The following is an 18089-nucleotide window of genomic DNA, read 5'->3' as shown; positions in this document are numbered from 1 at the left end:
CTATGGGTGGGGAGGCAGCACCTTTGTGAGTGAATTTGGTGATGATAATGAGGGGCGAGTGCAGCTGTCAGGGTCTCCATTATTATTGGGTCTGAGTAGCCAATCAGGTGTGTGTGTCATAGTGAGGGGCGGTGACACCTCAGACCTACAAATACCAGTCTGACCAGCAGGGGTCACTGTTGATTCACAGCCACATGTCTTTCAGGCTGACACCCCAACTGCTGTGTCCTCTGAGTGTCACTGAATGTCACCTGTTAAGTCAGTCTATATAGCGCCTTTCAGTAGTGCTGCTCCAGCAGGACCACATGCCCGTCTCAGTAGCCAGAGCCTCATTCCAGTGACTATTTAGGAGCACAGAGTGACAGAAGTGACAGGAGTGCTGGCCTCTGAACAGACATTGTCTGCCCCTCTATTAGTTACTCCGGTGGTCTGTCACCTCTGAATGAATTCACTGTGAATGTCTAAAGACGAGGACTCACTACTCAGTCACATGTCGGCCATACTGATGGAGTTTGGTGTTTCACTGAGTCACTTGGTGTCACGTTAGACATTAAACTGCACCTCCTCCTTGTTGTTCCCACTGTCACCCAACCTGAAGGAGACGAGTCAGCTGACTGACTTCACCTTCACTGTCGGTTTTCAAAGTGACAATCAGATGTGACACTTGGGGACACTTTTATCTTTCCACTGACATACACATTCCCAGGATTAATTTACAGTTTCCTCAGGACCCCTCAAGGAGCGGCGTGTCACCTGAAATCAGTCTGTGTGAAGAAGCCAATGAAGGCCCAGGCTGACAGCCCCCCCACTGTGTATTACAGGCCTCACCAGCATATGGCGACTATGACTTCTAAATCTGTCATCTTCATCGAGCCTGAGGGGTTAAAAGGAAGAGGAGAAGGTGAATAAGGAGTGAGGGGTGAGGATGATAGAGAAGAGCATCAGGGTGATAAAGGGTGAGATGAGTGACCTGAGACAGAGTGAGTCAGACGAGTGGGTCACTTGTGTGTTTGTGACTTTTGTTCCTCCCTCCTGATTTTTTCCTCTTTGACTCGTCACACGCTGATGGCCGTCCTGTGATCACAGATTGTATTCCTCGTTGATCAAATCCGTATCTCGATGTGTGACTAACGTCTGATTCTTTAAGCACTCGCTCATCAGACAGGTTGTCACCCGATGAGCTCTTCACTGCTGAGCTCAGCCCTGCTGCCCTCTTCTCTCTCCTGTCACCTCAGCCATTGCTTCAGTCCCTGCTGTGTGACCTGATAAAGCCACTAGTCTGTCTGGTTACTCAGGTCCTCATCACAGATGCACACTGGCAGTCGTTCAAACTCTACAGGTTGACAGCCATGTTGTCCTGTCGTCTGATGTTTGTGTTTGTTGAGGTCGTCTCCTGCTGACCTTGGGGGCTTTTAGAGCTCAGGATTAATGAAATGGAAATGTCAGTCAGCAGGGTGGGCAGGTGGGCACATTCAGGGCAAAATGTCATTTAAAAGTCGATGAGCACACTGGACACATCGCCAGTCACTGATAATCGACTCCACGTCAGCTCCTGTGGCCCTCATCATGTGCTGTCAACTCAGACGCTGGTCATGTGACTTGCACCTTAGTGACATTCCTGTGACTTTCAGGGCTGTGACATCAGCTGATTCTTCTGGAGCCAAACTGCTCCCTCTTGTGGCCTCTCTGCATATTAAACACAAGAGAAATTAGGATGTGAAGTGTTTGGTGAGATCTAAAAAATATTCAGAATATTGACATCACCTTGAAGGACAGTTTGGTTTGAAAATAATTAATGTGTAAAAGAATACTTATTTTAGATTAATCTTTAGTTAATTATGATTAGGTGTTACATTCACAGAGATAACTGGCCTGTTTATGTGTCACAGTTTGTAAAATTTGAATTGCTTATTAATCTAAAAAGATCAAAACACATAGCAAAAAAAATATGGACGACTGTTATTTGTCAAATCTGTTCATTTGGTAAGTTTTGATTTGTAAATTCCTCTGATCATATCTCATATTTTTAATGTTCTGATGATATTAGGACTTCTTGTTTATGATTAATCCTCTTTAATAAAAGGACAAGTGTCTGTGTGTCTGTCTGTGTATCTGTCCAGTCACTTTGTCTCTGTCTTTCCAACAGATGGCGCCTCACAAACATTAGCTCTGCTTTCATGACTCCCATGCTAATCAACATCATCCAGTTACAGAGCCACAGCACCTGACGTCACCACTGATATCGGCCAGCAGTTTAATGACAGAATGTGTGTTAGGGTGAGTGTGATTAGTGGGCACCATACCAGCCTGTAAACCTCCCAGCTGGCACACAACTGCTGGTCCTGACCTGCAACAGTTTGTTGTGCTTCAGCTCTGCCAATAGAATGGCATATAACAGAGACACAAGCATTGGATTTGTCATTCCAACAGATGGCACATCACAAACATTTGTATTAATGCACTGTACTACTACAGACATTTGTGATACACCATCTGTTGGAATGATAATTGCAATTCATTTTATTACTTCATGCAATTCAAAATACATTCCCACAGATGGTGCACTGAAAACATTAACACTGAGATCTACGTTGATTACTTAGAATTCAACCCATCTTAGACATGTAGCACATCTAATTTTGTAATAAAGAGCAAAAGTTATAAAAAAAAAATATATAATTTTAAAGAAAATGGAGAATGCAGGAAAAATTTTCTGATGCCATATGAATGTTTAGTTCTTCCATTCGCTGCAATGAATCTAATTATTGAGGCCGATGAGCGTTGCTCCCCAGTCTGAGTGTTTGTGTCCTGTTGTGTGTGTTTGTCCCCGTGTGTGTCCATGTGACACATGAAAGTCTGCTGTGACGAGGTGAGTGGTCCCTGTGACTCCAGTCTGACCCCACACTTTCAATATCAGCTGCTAATAAATCCTGACATTAAACTTTATCTTGTACACTTCTTAAACACTTTCAGTTTTATCCCACCATAATATTCAAGTGATGGCTGCTTGCATTCTGTATGCACTGCTGATATTATATGAGGAGTCAAAGCTGCTGTAGTTCTGCTCAGATGTTGATTAGCAATAAGAAGAGACGGCTACTTCAGTCACCTCTCGAAGGGCAGCAGCTGATATTCAGACTTGCTTCAATCGACACCAAGTGTGCATCTCTGCAGCCCGGAGCCTCCACCCTGGAGCTCCAAGTAGGTGGCGTTGACTCCACTGGGCGCCAACTGGGAGGAACTTGGAGATCAAAACACTAAAGAGGCCTGCAATTCTCCACTATGCCCACTAGAGGGGGTGTACCGTCATATTAGTCAAACTCAGTCGTAATAATGAGGTAGCAAGTCATATAATTATGAGATGATAAGTCATAATAATATAATAATAACGATCAAGTGCCAGTGACCTGCTATTACTATTAACAGACTTGCATTTAATTTAGTTCTGCTTCTTTAGCAACGTGAGACTCGCAGTCAGATTAACTGGATTCAATTAACCAATTTGGGGGGTTGTATTAAGTAGTGAGAAGTCAAGTAAAATGACACCTTTTATTGGCTAATAAAAAAATTAGAATATGCAAACTTTCGAGGCAACTCAGGCCCCTTCTTCAGGTAAGATGTAATTAAATAAAAAAAATATCGCAGATATTTTAACGTGATATCGACGATTATTCAGCAGCTCAAGTTCTTACAGATTTGCGCCACTCGTCCAGCTCAAGTGCTCCTTCTTGCTCAGCCGACTTTCTCTTCCCATGCCATCCCATAATAGTCACAGACACTCCCTCTGTAGATGTCGCTCTCTCCTCGGTGTCTCCATCACTGATGTTCTTCTTTATCGTTTCCCGGCGCTCCTTAAATCTCCCGAGTGTGCGCACATAACCGTGGACTGTCTCAGCCCGTCTTGTGTTAATGGCGGACACTTTGAGATCGCAGCACCGACTGAGTCTCGACTGTAAGCAGACGGCTATTCCCGTGAGGCTCACTCCGCTAAGTCTCAGAGTGACACGCGCGCTTCACGGAATGCCAGACTGGTTTAGTCCGGTGCTGCGCTTTGAGATCAGCGGGAGCGCGCACTGCAGGGAGGTGGGGGGTGAAGGCGGAGCGCAGGTTTTGTCCGCACGATGAACGGCACCTTCAGGTTATTACAATTGACCGGGCAGGTTATGAGATCGCAGGTGACTTTGACTTCAGTTTGAAAGACACAAATACAAACACGCGTAATCAATTTCAGAGTGTGACTGCGCCGCCACCATTTACATGATTCCATTTGATTGTTTTATTTCTATTTTATTTATTTATTTTTGCGCACTGCACTTCTGGACAACCGTAGTTGGCTTCGGCGCCTAAATTAGCTGCGGATTATTTAAAAGGGTAATGCCGCAGACTGGAGCAGAGTAGGCGGGCGGTGAAAGCAAGAAGATGATTCGCTGACACTGACTTTGATTGACATTTATCCCGCCCCTTAGCCCTGCCCTTAACCACTCAGGTCTGTCAATTTCGATATGGGCAGCGAGAATCAACACTCTAGGGGGGTATTTTTCGTACTTCGCTTAAATCATCCAAGATCAGGTGCCTCATCTTGAATGAGTTAATGCCAGTGACACTCATCCAGATAAGTCGGTTTTTCAAACACAGCCGTGTATTAGATTAGTCGAGCTGGAACTAATCATACGAGATGAATGCGCGCGCCCCCGCTGAGTGAAAAGCCCATATATATTGAGTCTAGAAAACATGATCAGCAAGTCTTTGATAGGCTGCAACAAAATGACGAAAGAACGGGCGCATTTTTTTTTCACACACGCGGCGCAAGACCTTTTATTCGAAGGACACGAAGAATTTCCAGATTTAATATACACAAGCGGTAACACTGCAAAAGCAGCCCAGACAAGAAAGGACGGCCGGCAAAAAGTGGCCGAAAAAATTAAACGCTAAGTAGTGTACATTGTACTTAGTGAATGCAACGTTTCATTTCCTATGTGTCACATTAATTATTATTTAATATGTCATAATTCCAGATTAAACGTGAGCACAAGGAGAACATGGGAACAGGTTAAATTGAAGCACAAGAATATACTTCAAACTGGTAAATATTGGTATATAACTATTTAAAGAATTGTTGACATAAAGAATCATATATAATATAAAAAACATTAATTTTAAAGCTAATAAGGAGGCAGACAAGCAAAAAACAGGTGGAGGTCCATGCGGTCCAGACCTAACCCCTGCAGAAGAGTTGGCTCTCCAGCAAAATGCCCATCGCCCTGTTTGTGAGGGCATTCCAGGGGGAAGCTCCTCCTCAGAACCAGTGGCAGGATGCAGTGGTCATTTCATTTCAGGTAAAGGATGGTCATTGCATATTTGTCCTTCATGTGTGCTATAGGTATGTTCCATAGAGCCCTCTTTTTTGTTGGGTCAGTTGCAGGGAATGTCATATCCCTTGAACCTGTGTCTGACCAACGAGATATTAACGAAGGTCAAATATTTGATGAAGACACTGTGTCTGATTATTCATCAGGAGGAGAGGTACATTTTCCAAATAATGTTTGATCAAACTGCACTCTGATCAGTTCCATGTGCCCCAATCACATTTGGAAATCCTGGTAATGAGAATGTTAGGCTGATTGTGAGATTCTTTACTGAACTGTGGGTGTTTTAGCCTGTGTATTACCTACCTGCAATGGCATGAAACGCCTCTTTTATTGTCTGCACACGCAGGTGTCCAGGAAACACAATGAAAACCCGAAGGAAATGTTTCAGAGCCAAACAGACTTTACGAATTGCCTGGCAAACTGCACTTTTCGATAGATGTTCCGCATCGCCTACAGTATATAAAAAAGTGCCGCTTGCAAGAAACCTCAAAGCAATGCCTACTGTCTGTGTGGTTGTGAGAGCCCGACTTCGCCGAGTTTGACTTCGAATATACGGAGCTAATAAATCTTTGAGGTACAATATTCCCCCTCGGCTACAGCGGTATCTTTCGTACAGAATTTCCTCCGGGGGCAATAAAGGATCTTGCCGATCGCGCAAAACCCTCTTTATATGAAATTCTCTTCGTATAATTTGCACACCAATATCAATTGGTCGCTCATTCATGAACGGTGAAGCCCTGACTGGATGACTTCCACACCGTCACTGATCACGTATGTAAACTAATCCTTGTTTGCGCAGAACAAACCTGCTCCGAGCGGTCTGAGGATTAGGATGTGCTGCTATGACAACACTTCCAGCAAGAGTTTCAAAAAACCGACAGATCAGGATCAGGCCAAATCGTCAACAATTACATCCGGCTAAGCGAGTAATCCACGTACGAAAAATACCCCCTAGATATTCACACATATATTTATACACACGTGTTTATATCTCTCAGCAACACACGTCATTTATGTGAGTGTGCGTGCAGACACGACCCCGACCGCGTCCCCACAGTGAGGGGTACTTGGGCATGCGACACAAGAAAAGTGAGACGAAGATCAGATAATCTGCGCAGACCCTCACGAGTTCATGTCGTTGTGCTCACCGCCGACTCCTGCTGTGCAGGTTTGACAGTCTGACAGCTGAGCAATGAAGCGCCTACTTGTGGCGGAGCTCCTCGTGGCCAGTCGGCCGGTTGAACCTGACACCCCTCGAGCGGTTCTCTTGTGTCCGCCTCGCCTGAGGTTAGATGGCGGAGGTGCGCTGCTGCCATTTCGTGGCCAGGCTGAGCAGTACCGCCGCTCCCTATACGCAGAGTAAGCAGTCTGCGTAGGGCACCAACTCCCAGGGGGGCACCATCCTAGCTGCTCAAAAAAATCGTTTTTATATATTATAATAATAAATTAATATTAATAATATACATATACAAATAAGCAAAAATATAAACATATATATTGCATTTTACGGTGAACGAAGAGTAGGCTAAGCACACGTGATGACGCGCGCGCCTTCACCTCTGTTACGGCTGCCTATTTGGCCAAAAATGATAATAATTGAACAACCACCTACAAGAGTTGTACCCAAATCTCTGGATTGCTCTGCGCATAGCAGTGACGCTCCCTGGAACTGTTGCCTCTGCTGAGCGAAGTTTTTCTAAAATGAAGCTCATCAAAACGTACTTGCGCTCATCTATGGCACAAGAGCGCATGAGTGGTCTGGCAATTGTCAGCATCAACTCTGAATTAGCAAAGGCTTTATCAATTGAAGAGCTCATTTACGACTTTGCCTCAAGAAAAAGCAGAAGTGTGCCTTTGTAAATTTTGAACTTTGGAAAGCTCCAGCAGATGACAGTGTTGATTTTATTTCAGTTTATTATTGTTTATTTTATTTATTATAAATGTTTTATTTAAAGTGTAATTTTAGTTTGTATTTTTTGCTGTAGAGCTACAATTGTAATTTATCCATCCATCCATCCATCCATTTTCCAACCCGCTGAATCCGAACACAGGGTCACGGGGGTCTGCTGGAGCCAATCCCAGCCAACACAGGGCACAAGGCAGGGAACCAATCCTGGGCAGGGTGCCAACCCACCGCAGGACACACACAAACACACCCACACACCAAGCACACACTAGGGCCAATTTAGAATCACCAATCCACCTGACCTGCATGTCTTTGGACTGTGGGAGGAAACCGGAGCGCCCGGAGGAAACCCACGCAGACACGGGGAGAACATGCAAACTCCACGCAGGGAGAACACGGGAAGCGAACCTAGGTCCCCAGGTCTCCCAACTGCGAGGCAGCAGCGCTACCCACTGTGCCACCGTGCCGCCCATTATAATTTATAAATGATACAATTTATTTATGTATTTACTTTTATTTGAATAAAGTTCTATTTTGGCCCCTATGGTAGGTGTTTTTTTATTATTTTATTTTTACTTCTGTAATGTTTGGGGGAGGGGGCACAAAAGTAAATTTCTGCTTCGTGCACCCATTTGGCCAGCAGCGGCCCTGCCTGGATGCTGCGCCTGGGGACAGATGTCCCCCCTTAATAAGACAGTGGAGACAGTGTTGATAAGACAGAGGATGCTGCAGCAAAAGTTTCTTGGCTCAAAACAGGACACTTTTCCAGGGTCAGTGGATGGCAGCCTGAGGAATGAGGGCGAGCTGGACGGACGGCTGAGCGCTTCTTAGATGTCTGTGCAGGTTTGTTGTTGACCCTGCTCTGCTCTGACGGATATTCTCATTTTACAAATTCTGCACTCAGCTTTGCAGTCTCCAATATCATTGAAATGCACTCAGATGCTGCTTCTTTTTCGCTTTTCGCTCATTTCTTCACTTTTCCCGACGTGCTTGCATTTCAATTCGAATCCCCGTCTCTCTGTTGCTCTGTGTACCTGGACTGTACCACTACACTCGCTGTCTTCGGAGCGTCTGCCCCCTTCCTTCTTTCACATAATGGTATGATCCTAGTATGCCTTTGTTTGTGATTGACCGCCTGGTGTGCCCATCAAAATAAAATTCCGCCCCCGCCTGCATGGATTCTCTGTGGATTAAGACTCGGCTCTCCCTTTCACTACAAATAATCTTCTCTTAGAGGCGAACGACACATCACGAAACGAGGTAATTTACACGAATACCACTGAGCTGATAGTCCACACTCTCGGTGTGGTTTTTCTTCTATAAACTGTTGTAATAAACGAGTTTGTTTTAATAAGTAGCTTCTTCGATTTCCATTTTTTCTTCGTGACCCCCTTGTAGATATCTCGCTCCACAGGTTGAGCCACACTGCTGTAAGGCTAAAATAAATGGTAACTGGGCCGGTAAGCGGCAGCGCGCAGCTTCACTGATGAGAGCCAAACTGCGGACAGCCTCGACACGGAGCTTCATGCTTGAAAGAAGGAAAAAAGACAAGCCTTTAACAACTGATTAAATAAGCTAACTAATATGTTCTGCTGTAACTTTATTTATTATCGTTAGGACATACAAAGAAGCACTGGCATATAAACCTAAATGCTAACCTAACATATATCTGTGTGCTCATATAAAAGCCTGCAAACGCACACAGCGCTGCTGTTCATTCTTGGCGCTCGGCTGCTCACTCGTCTGTCAGGGCTAAGCTGCTGCTAACTTCACGGACATCGATGTGCAGTGAAAGGTCCGTCACCTTCAATAATCAGCTCTTAACCCCGATATACAGTGACTCAGACTAGTTAGATATCACAATGCGTTTTATTTTAACATTATTGCCCAAAGTATTACTGAGCCCTAATAAATGTAAATTCCATTAAGTGCTTATATGTTTGATGTGCCAGCCTAAGAGCCTGCCCAGTACTCACACAGCCAAAGGCCCTGCCTGCAGTTTGTTTGTCTTCTGTCAGTGAGCGGCTCAGCACCGGCGTTCACAAAACAAGATCTGCCTGTGAAAAGGCTGGCAGGCCAGGGCCCTTCTGCTGAAATAAATGGTGTCCTTTTAAAGTTACCTCAGGCCTACACTTTTCATAGCTAATAGCACTAAAACTAATAATAAAGCATATGGATCCCTAATCTAAATTCTCAACATTCTCTACCTTAATAAAAAGAAGTGTCTCTGTGTCTGTGTATCTGCGTGTCAATTCGGTTCATATGTCTCTCTCATTCCAACAGATGGCACAACACAAACATTTGTAGTAATAAAATTAATGGCATTTGTGACTCCAGCAAATGGTACATCACAAATACTAACACTGCTTTTACAAATCCAACACCAGATGTTGTGTAACAGAGACATCATGTTAAATTCGTCATTCCAACCGATGGCACATGTTAAACATTAACATGGCTTTTACAAATCCCATACTAAATTGTATAGTACACCCCCAAATTTCGCAGGGGTTACGTTCCTAGAACACCCGCGAATTGTGAAAAACCGCAAATTTTGAATGTGGTTAAAAAATGACAATTTTTATAGTTTAAACCCTAAATATGCCCCGAAATGACTTTAATTTCATACTCAGCTTAATACATTACCTAAAAATAAAGAATGTAAAGGTAAACCTGCATACTGCACAGTACTGTACTGATATGTCACCTGCAGTGCTAGAATGTAAAATCCCGATGTTACCGCTATATGTACTGTAATTCACACAAGCGCGTTTTCATTGCCAGAAGCCTTAGAAGGTGCCGGGCGTTTCAACAGCATTTTGGGGCTTTAACTCTTAAACTGCCATTTACTTGGGGGTTAATGCCTCCCTGGACACCAAATACTTTTTTGCTGCACTTTAACTAAACGTCACAATTTACAAAGAAAAAGTAAAAACTTAATGGAACACATATTTTTTTTCATGCAAAGAGCATCAGTATTACTACAACACTGATCATTTTACACCCTGCTAATGAACTGTAAAAACTATTTAAAAAACTACTGCAACAATATGTACAAAGTGTAAGTGACGCCATGGTTGAAATCACCGAGCCAACTGCTCTTGAAGTGCTGCACTCGAGCACACAGAGGTAAGCGCTGACGCTGGCAGGCCAGTCTAGTGCAGCGGCTCAATCAGGGACAGCGAGGCTGCAGTGCTGCAGGGTGTCACACTTGGGTCACAGAATTGCACAGAAACACAGGAGATTGTAGAGACAGGAACTTTATTCAAACACTTCAAACAAACAGGTCTCTTTCAGAAGTAAAACGAGCTCAGTATGCAGTTAGTTATCGATTAAAGAATAGACAAACATCATAGGGGAGCACAACAGGAGCAGATGATGTCTGGTGGAGGAGAGAGAAACAAAGCAATCAGCCCAATAGGACAGGTGCTGTTCAGGCTTTTAAGTAAGCGTAGCGTCGCACGAGAAGCATATCACACAACAGAGCAGCCACAAGTAAGCCCAGCAAGTAAGGGAGCAATGTGAAGGTAGTCTATCAGCGTATTTAAGAGGGTTTTTTTGAGGAGCATCAGTGTCTTCTAGAGGTGCGTTCAGCCCCCCTGCTCACAAGGGGCTGGCAGTGGTCATGAGCTGGCTGCTCAACAAATGTACAGCTCTGACTGATCACCTCCTGCGTGTTCACAAATGGCACTTTGAAACGACTATAGCCGGTTGTGGCGGTTTAAGGGTTAAGAGGAACAACACGGAAAACACGAGAACACTCAGTTGGAGACGCATCACAGCCAATCAGCAGCAACGAGAAATGAATAACGCTGCAGCAGTCCGGTGCCGCTAAGATTCACACCATTGAGAAGACGGCGATTTATTTTTATGGTGGAGATTCCAGGGACACAGCCAGCATTGGGCCGACCCTCACACACTCACAAACAGAGACAAAAACAAAGTAAAGTGGTAATCAAACATCAAATAAAGAATGTAATGAAAACAAATGAAAACAGCGATACCACCCCTGTTCACCTTACGGTGATTACACATTAAATACAATAAAGCACAAATAAAACACACACAGTAAATCATGAAAAACAACAATGAATGAAATGTAATGATGAAAATAGAAAGTCCAGAGATCCGCATGTTGAATGGGAATGTAATGATTGTCCTACCGCTAGTACCTGAAATGGTGAAGACGGGTGGACGGGTTCAGGAGCGCTCCTATCTTCACAGGATGGCCATGAATCCACTTACAGTCCTCATGTACACAGGCAGATGGCAGACAATCGAGACGTACGAAACGATTGAAGACACAATGAATAAGTACAGGTAACCAACAGAATGCAGGCAGACGGACAGGAACTTGAAACACAAAATACATAAACTTTTTTTTGGTTTTGGTCACCGGCCCCCTTTTTAAAAGCCACGCTGATATCCTTTGACCCCAACAGCCCCAGCAGCCTCAGCAGAAGACCAATCAGAGACACTGCAGGGACTGCTGGGAGTCACAGTTTCAAATTCTATTGGCTACTTTCACCATCCCAAGCCGCGTTTTCCTCTACAGTTGCTTCCTCTTCTCTCTACAGCACAGTATTGCCAGAAAAAAAGCCATAAAAATTGCACTTTTCCTTCTAACAATTATTAGATAAGTTCTAAGGAAAAATCAGCGAATGACTGAGACCGCACACTCTGAACCGCGACTTCGAGGGGGTCTACTGTATATAACAGAGACATACACATTGTATTTGTCATTCCAACATTCTATACATTATATTACTACAAATGTTTGTAATGTGCCATCTGTTGGAATGGAAAATATAATGCATTTTATTAATACATGACTTACATTCCAACAGGTGGTGCTCTGCATATGATAACGCTGAGGCCCACGCTGATCTCTTATATTTCATCCCAGATTATTAAATGCCACATTCCTTTGACATTTCTATACTTTGTCTTTATTTCTTGAGTGACTGAAGTAAATATTAGAGCAACGGATGTTGGAAATGACTGCTTTCTTGCCCAGGGTGTTATTAACGCTGAGAGGTTGCACTTGAATAATAATAATAATAATTCTTTATATTTTTATTGTGCTTTTCTCACTACTCAGAGCTCTTCTACACAGGGAGTAAGGAGCCACTTCAACCACCACTAATGTGCAGCATCCACCTGATGAGGTGACGGCAGGCATTTTTGTCCCAATATGCTCACCACACATGAGCTATTAGATGGTGAAGTGGAGAGAGAAACAGTTAGCTAATGAGATAGAGGGGACGATTAGGGGGGCACAATGACAAGGCCTTGGAGAGAAATTTAGCAAAGACATCTTTATGGAGGACACACAGAGATCTTTAATATCCACAGAGAGTCAGGACTTCAGTTTTACATCTCATCTGAAGGACAGCACCATTTATACAGCACAGTGTCCTCATCACTGCACTGGGGAATTGGGATCCACATTCAGACCACCAGGTAAGCCCCCTATTGGCCTCACCAACACCTCTTCCTGCAGGCACCCAAGCTTTTCCTAGATGGTCTCCAATACAAATACTGGCCAGGCCTGAATATGCTTAGGTTGAGGTAGATGACCTGATCTGAAGTGCATGTGTTGTGTCTGCTGGCTACCAAGGAGCAAGGGTGGCAGAAGTAAGACCCCCTTGGTTTGGAATTGGCATAAAAACAAATGTTATACGAGCCTTCATGTGTCTCAGAGACATCTGTACATTTGTTAGTGCTGGTGACGAGTCCCAGTGTGGGGCACTGAGAAGTGACAGGCTGGAGGGGTCACTCTTATGTACTTAAGTGGAATGAGTCTGAGGTGGGCTATTACAGCAGGACTGGCATCAGGGCACCACTTATACCCAATTGTGTGACTCAGATCTGTGTGTGTTAATCGTAGGGTGCAGGAGTAGACGAGCCTGTTCAACAGACTTGATTAAGTCTCACAAATCCTGAGATAAAACGACTTGAATAACCAAGAAAATCTAAAAAACTGTGAAGGAGCCGAGAGTGGAGAGCGCCTGCTGTGTGTTACGTGTCTGTGTGTGTGTGTGTGTGTGTGTGTGTCTGTCTGTCTGTCTGTCTGCCTGTCTGTTATCGGTTTTTAAGATGTTTTCATATTTCTACTGTACTTGTGTTTATTAATGTATCATATTATTCTTTTTCTTAAACTGAGTGGGCTTCATTTGGGGTCTTTACTGAATAATCTGATAAATTCCTGGCATGGACAAAGAAAAACACATAAAAATTATTATTGATAAGTGGGAGACGAGAACTTATTATGGGATGGATTATTTGTTTAATAAAGAGGACTAATGCGGAGTTTGATGTGGACTTCAGTGTGTAATAAATGAATAATAAATACTGATGTAAATGACATTTTAGCAGACCCCCTGTGACAGGTCATCTTGTCATCACTTTGTGGTCTTCACTCTCTGACCTCCTGTCTCACATTAACTGTTCACCCTCAGTGTCTCCTCAGATGTTCTCTCTGTGAGCTCTCAGCTTTCTCTTTAAATCTCCTCATCCTCCTCACTGAGCTCAGACAAACTTTCACATTCCTTTCTTCACAAGTCACTTGCTTTTTCCTCTGACTGATTCTCTCTGCCTGACTCTCCTCAGACTGATGATGGCTGAAGCCCAGCTGTGTGGATTACAGGACGAGATCACCTGCTCGGTGTGTCTCGACACCCTGACTGACCCCGTCACCATCCCCTGTGGTCACAGTTTCTGTCTGAAGTGCCTCACAGACTACTGGGATCAGAGCCAAGTGTGTAGCTGTCCTCAGTGCAGACACACCTTCACCACAAGGCCTGAGCTGAACAGAAACACTCTGCTGAATGAAGTCATCAAGAAATTAAAGAAGACGACTCTCAGTTCTCCTCCTCCTCAGAATTATACCGGCCCCGTAGACGCGGAGTGTGATTTCTGTACTGGTGAGAAGTTCAGAGCGGTGAAGTCCTGTCTCACCTGCCCGGCCTCCTACTGTCAGACTCACCTGCAGCCTCACTATGAAGTAGCGACTCTGAAGCACCACAAGCTGATTGATCCTGATAGAAATCTGAATGACAAACTCTGTGAGAAACATCAGAAAAGTCTGGAGATATTCTGTAAAACTGATGATTCCTGTATCTGCATGATGTGTGTGGTGACTGGACATAAACATCATGAAATGGTCGAGCTGGAGACGGAAAGGGAAGAAAAGCAGGTGAGTGATGTTTAGTGTTTAATGGAAACTGTTTGAATAACTTTGAGTTAAGGAATTTGAACATTTAATGTGACAGAGAAATCTCTTCATCTCCAGTAAAACTTGATTATCTTTCACTTGATTAACTCCATCCATTCATCCATCCATTTTCCAACCCGCTGAATCTGAACACAGGGTCACGGGGGTCTGCTGGAGCCAATCCCAGCCAAGACAGGGCACAAGGCAGGAACCAATCCCGGGCAGGGTGCCAACCCACCGCAGGACACACACAAACACACCAAGCACACACTAGGGCCAATTTAGAATCACCAGTCCACCTAACCTGCATGTCTTTGGACTGTGGGAGGAAACCGGAGCGCCCGGAGGAAACCCACGCAGACACGGGGAGAACATGCAAACTCCACACAGGGAGGACCCGGGAAGCGAACCCAGGTCCCCAGATCTCCCAACTGTGAGGCAGCAGCGCTACCCACTGCGCCACCGTGCTGCCCTTGATTAACTGTCAGGACTAAATAACAAAAACCCAACCTTGTGCACGCCAGCGTCTCCCGATTACTACTGCGAGTTCTGCACATTCGAACAACAGACATCCCAGTGTTCGTTACATCCCTTCAGCTTTAATAGCAGTTTGTAGCTTTTCTCTTTTGTTTTAATTAAACTAAATTACTATGGACTAGTGATCCCACTACGCCGCATCATTATTTATTGATGGCTGAACACTTCCAGAAAGACACAGTTGTCTAAAAGGGGTGGGTTTGAGGATACACAAGTAAGTGAATGAAAAGATGGAACTCTGGAGAGAGCAACATACAATTGTCCGTGACTGAAACCTGGAGGACCGGCGTCGTGCCTCTGGCATAGCATATGCCGCATAATTATATATTGATGGCTGAACACGTCCTGAAAGACACAGTTGTCCAAATGGGGCTGGTTTTGAGGATATGACTGTAGGTGAATGAAAAGATGGAACTCTGGAGAGGGCAACATACAATACAGCGTTTTACACGCTGCATACAGCGATTCACATCGAAGCATAGACACTGCTAAGACCATCGGATACCCCTCGCAAACTGTTTAACATGCTGCATACAGTGATTCACATCGACGACAAACATGAATCTTCTTAGATGGTCCTGTCACGTCCACCCTCGCTCTCAAAGCATACACACTGCCTGGTTATATGTCGGCTCGCAAGACCAACTAACAGAGACCTGCCCACCAACTGTAAGACCATGGGATACCCCTCGCAAACTGTTTTACACGCCGCATACAGCGATTTACACCCGCGACAAACATGCTTCTTCTTATGGGGTGGGTTTCAGGATATGACTGTAAGGAAACTCTGGAGAGAGCAACATACAATTGTCCGTGACTGAAAACTGGAGGACCGCCGCCGCGCCCCCTGGACCTCTGGAGAGAGCAACATACAATTGTCCGTGACTGAAAACTGGAGGACCGCCGCCGCGCCCCCTGGACCTCTGGAGAGAGCAACATACAATTGTCTGTGACTGAAAGCGGGATCGTCTGTGACGATGGAGGCCCTACTTCGTCAGTAGGGATAAGTTTCAGCACTTGTTCATTAAGGTGTAGCGAGTCTTCGTTGTTGACGCTTAATATAGCTTGTGTACTGAGTTGTTCCGGAGTCACAGTTGAGAAACACTTTTTTAATGTCTTTTAAGCACAGGGAAAAAATTGAACATGTGAAACATCCGTAATGTAATAAGCCACCAAGAAAAGTAACATTGCAACAATGCACGCTACGATCCGATTGCTGTAAACAGAAGTGAAAACAAAATCGAGGCCTGTGCATTCTTTAACTGCCTTGTGGCGCAGTGGTAGTGCTGCTGCTGCTTTGCAGTAAGGAGACTGTGGAAGATTGTGGGTTCGCTTCTCGGTTCCTCCCTGTGTGGATAGCGCTTTGAATACTGAAAACACCGGTATATCAATGTAATGAAGTATTATTATTATTATTATTCTTATGCGTCCAGCCCTCCTCTCTCGTGCGCCTGTATGTGTGTGTGTTGCTCTCTCTCTCTCGCTCGCCGCACGTGTTCCTGCAGGCATACGCCGCATAATTATTTATTGATGGCTGAACACTTCCGGAAAAACACAGTTGTCTAAAAGGGGTGGGTTTGAGGATACGACTGTGAGTGAATGTAAAGATGGAACTCTGGAGAGAGCAACATACAACTGTCTGTGACTGAAAACTGGTTTTGGCAGATACAGGCATATCTTTTTGAAAGTTTGGCCTTGTGCCTTATTAATTGTCATCGCAAAGGCCAATCTAACAGGAAATTGTCTTCGTGTAAAAGTAAAAGGCAAATTTGAATCTGATGGGGTCAGGCATATCCGGGGAATAAGGACAGTTTGTGAGGTAGCAGCAGTACATTGCGGTGAATGCTGGTAGCAGACAGTCTAGTTCCATTACAAAGACCTTTTGCAGGCAGGAGGTTTCTGAGAAGCATGATAATGGAACCAATTTTAATTTTGAGTTTATGCGGAGGCATGCCAGTGGGAGTAAGACTATTAAGAAATTCTTCGGGGAATGAAAGTTGATCCGCAGGATCGTCTGTGACGATGGAGTCCACTCTCGTGAAAGTCACGTCGTCGGTAGGGATAAGTTTCAGCACTTGTTCATTAAGGTGTAGCGAGTCTTCGTTGGTGACCCTTAATATAGCTCGCTTGCTGAGTTGTTCCAGAGTGACAGTTGAGAAGTCGATGTCGCCATACAGTTGTTGAATGGGATCAGAAATTAAAGGAAAACAATGTGAAGGCAATGTCAAAGGTGTTCCGTTTTTCCCATCTCCAACATCGAGGAGCCATTGTGCGAAATGTTGTTCTTCAGGAAGAGCTCTCATATTTCTTGTCAGTGTAAGAACATGCATGTAACGCCACAAAGGTTGCTTGTTAATGCAACTGGCGACAGTAAGCGCGCGGGAGCCACGCATAATGACGGGGAGTATTTGTCGGAAATCTCCACCCGGTAGTATTGTTTTGTCTCCAAATGGCTGCGTGTCACCCGTGAGGTCACGTAATAACCTGTCAACTGCCTGGAATGCGTATGCGTGTGTCATTGGCGCCTCGTCCCATATTATCAATTTGGATTGCAGAAGATGTAGAGCATGTGGTGAGGCAGGTTTGATGTTGCATGTGGAAGTAGTATTCAGCTTCAATGGTATTTTAAAAACAGAATGGGCAGTTCGTCCACCCGGTAATAATGTTGCAGCTATTCCTGTAGATGCTACGGTTGTAGGAATGTCTCACCCAGCTCTGATGGTATGAATCAGGGTTTTGTACACAAAGGTTTTTCCTGTTCCTGCAGGACCATCTAAGAAGAAGCATCAGGGATGGGAATTGCTATATGCAGCGTGTAAAACAGTATCAACAGCGTGTTTCTGTTCTGTGTTGAGTTTGTCGTAGTGTTTCATAGCATGTGAGTGTTCAGCCTGAGCGTCGAAGGTGGGAGATGAATGACACAGTGGAGGAATGTCAGTGGGGGGGTAGGTGTAATTTGTGCAGGCCATGTGGTTGCAGCATGTCATTAATGTCAGCGAGAGCATACATGCAAGTGGTGGTTGTGGAATATTTTGTGAGATATTCCTCAGAAAGGGAGAGT

At 44.5% G+C, this 18089-nt stretch overlaps 1 protein-coding gene across 1 annotated transcript in view; it reads left to right on the top strand.

Annotated features, from left to right (window-relative positions):
- Positions 1 to 13878: 13878 nt before the first annotated feature.
- Positions 13879 to 18089, top strand: part of LOC114641527 (tripartite motif-containing protein 16-like) — a 36284-nt gene continuing 32073 nt past the window's right edge. The window contains exon 1 of the mRNA XM_051927697.1: positions 13879 to 14473. Coding sequence (XP_051783657.1) covers positions 13892 to 14473 — 582 coding nt within the window. The 5' untranslated portion in view covers positions 13879 to 13891. The remainder of the gene's footprint in view (positions 14474 to 18089) is intronic.

Source organism: Erpetoichthys calabaricus, chromosome 5 (genome assembly GCF_900747795.2).
Source record: "Erpetoichthys calabaricus chromosome 5, fErpCal1.3, whole genome shotgun sequence".
In the NCBI taxonomy this organism is placed as follows: domain Eukaryota; kingdom Metazoa; phylum Chordata; class Cladistia; order Polypteriformes; family Polypteridae; genus Erpetoichthys; species Erpetoichthys calabaricus.
This window is presented reverse-complemented; position numbering and strand designations above follow the sequence as displayed.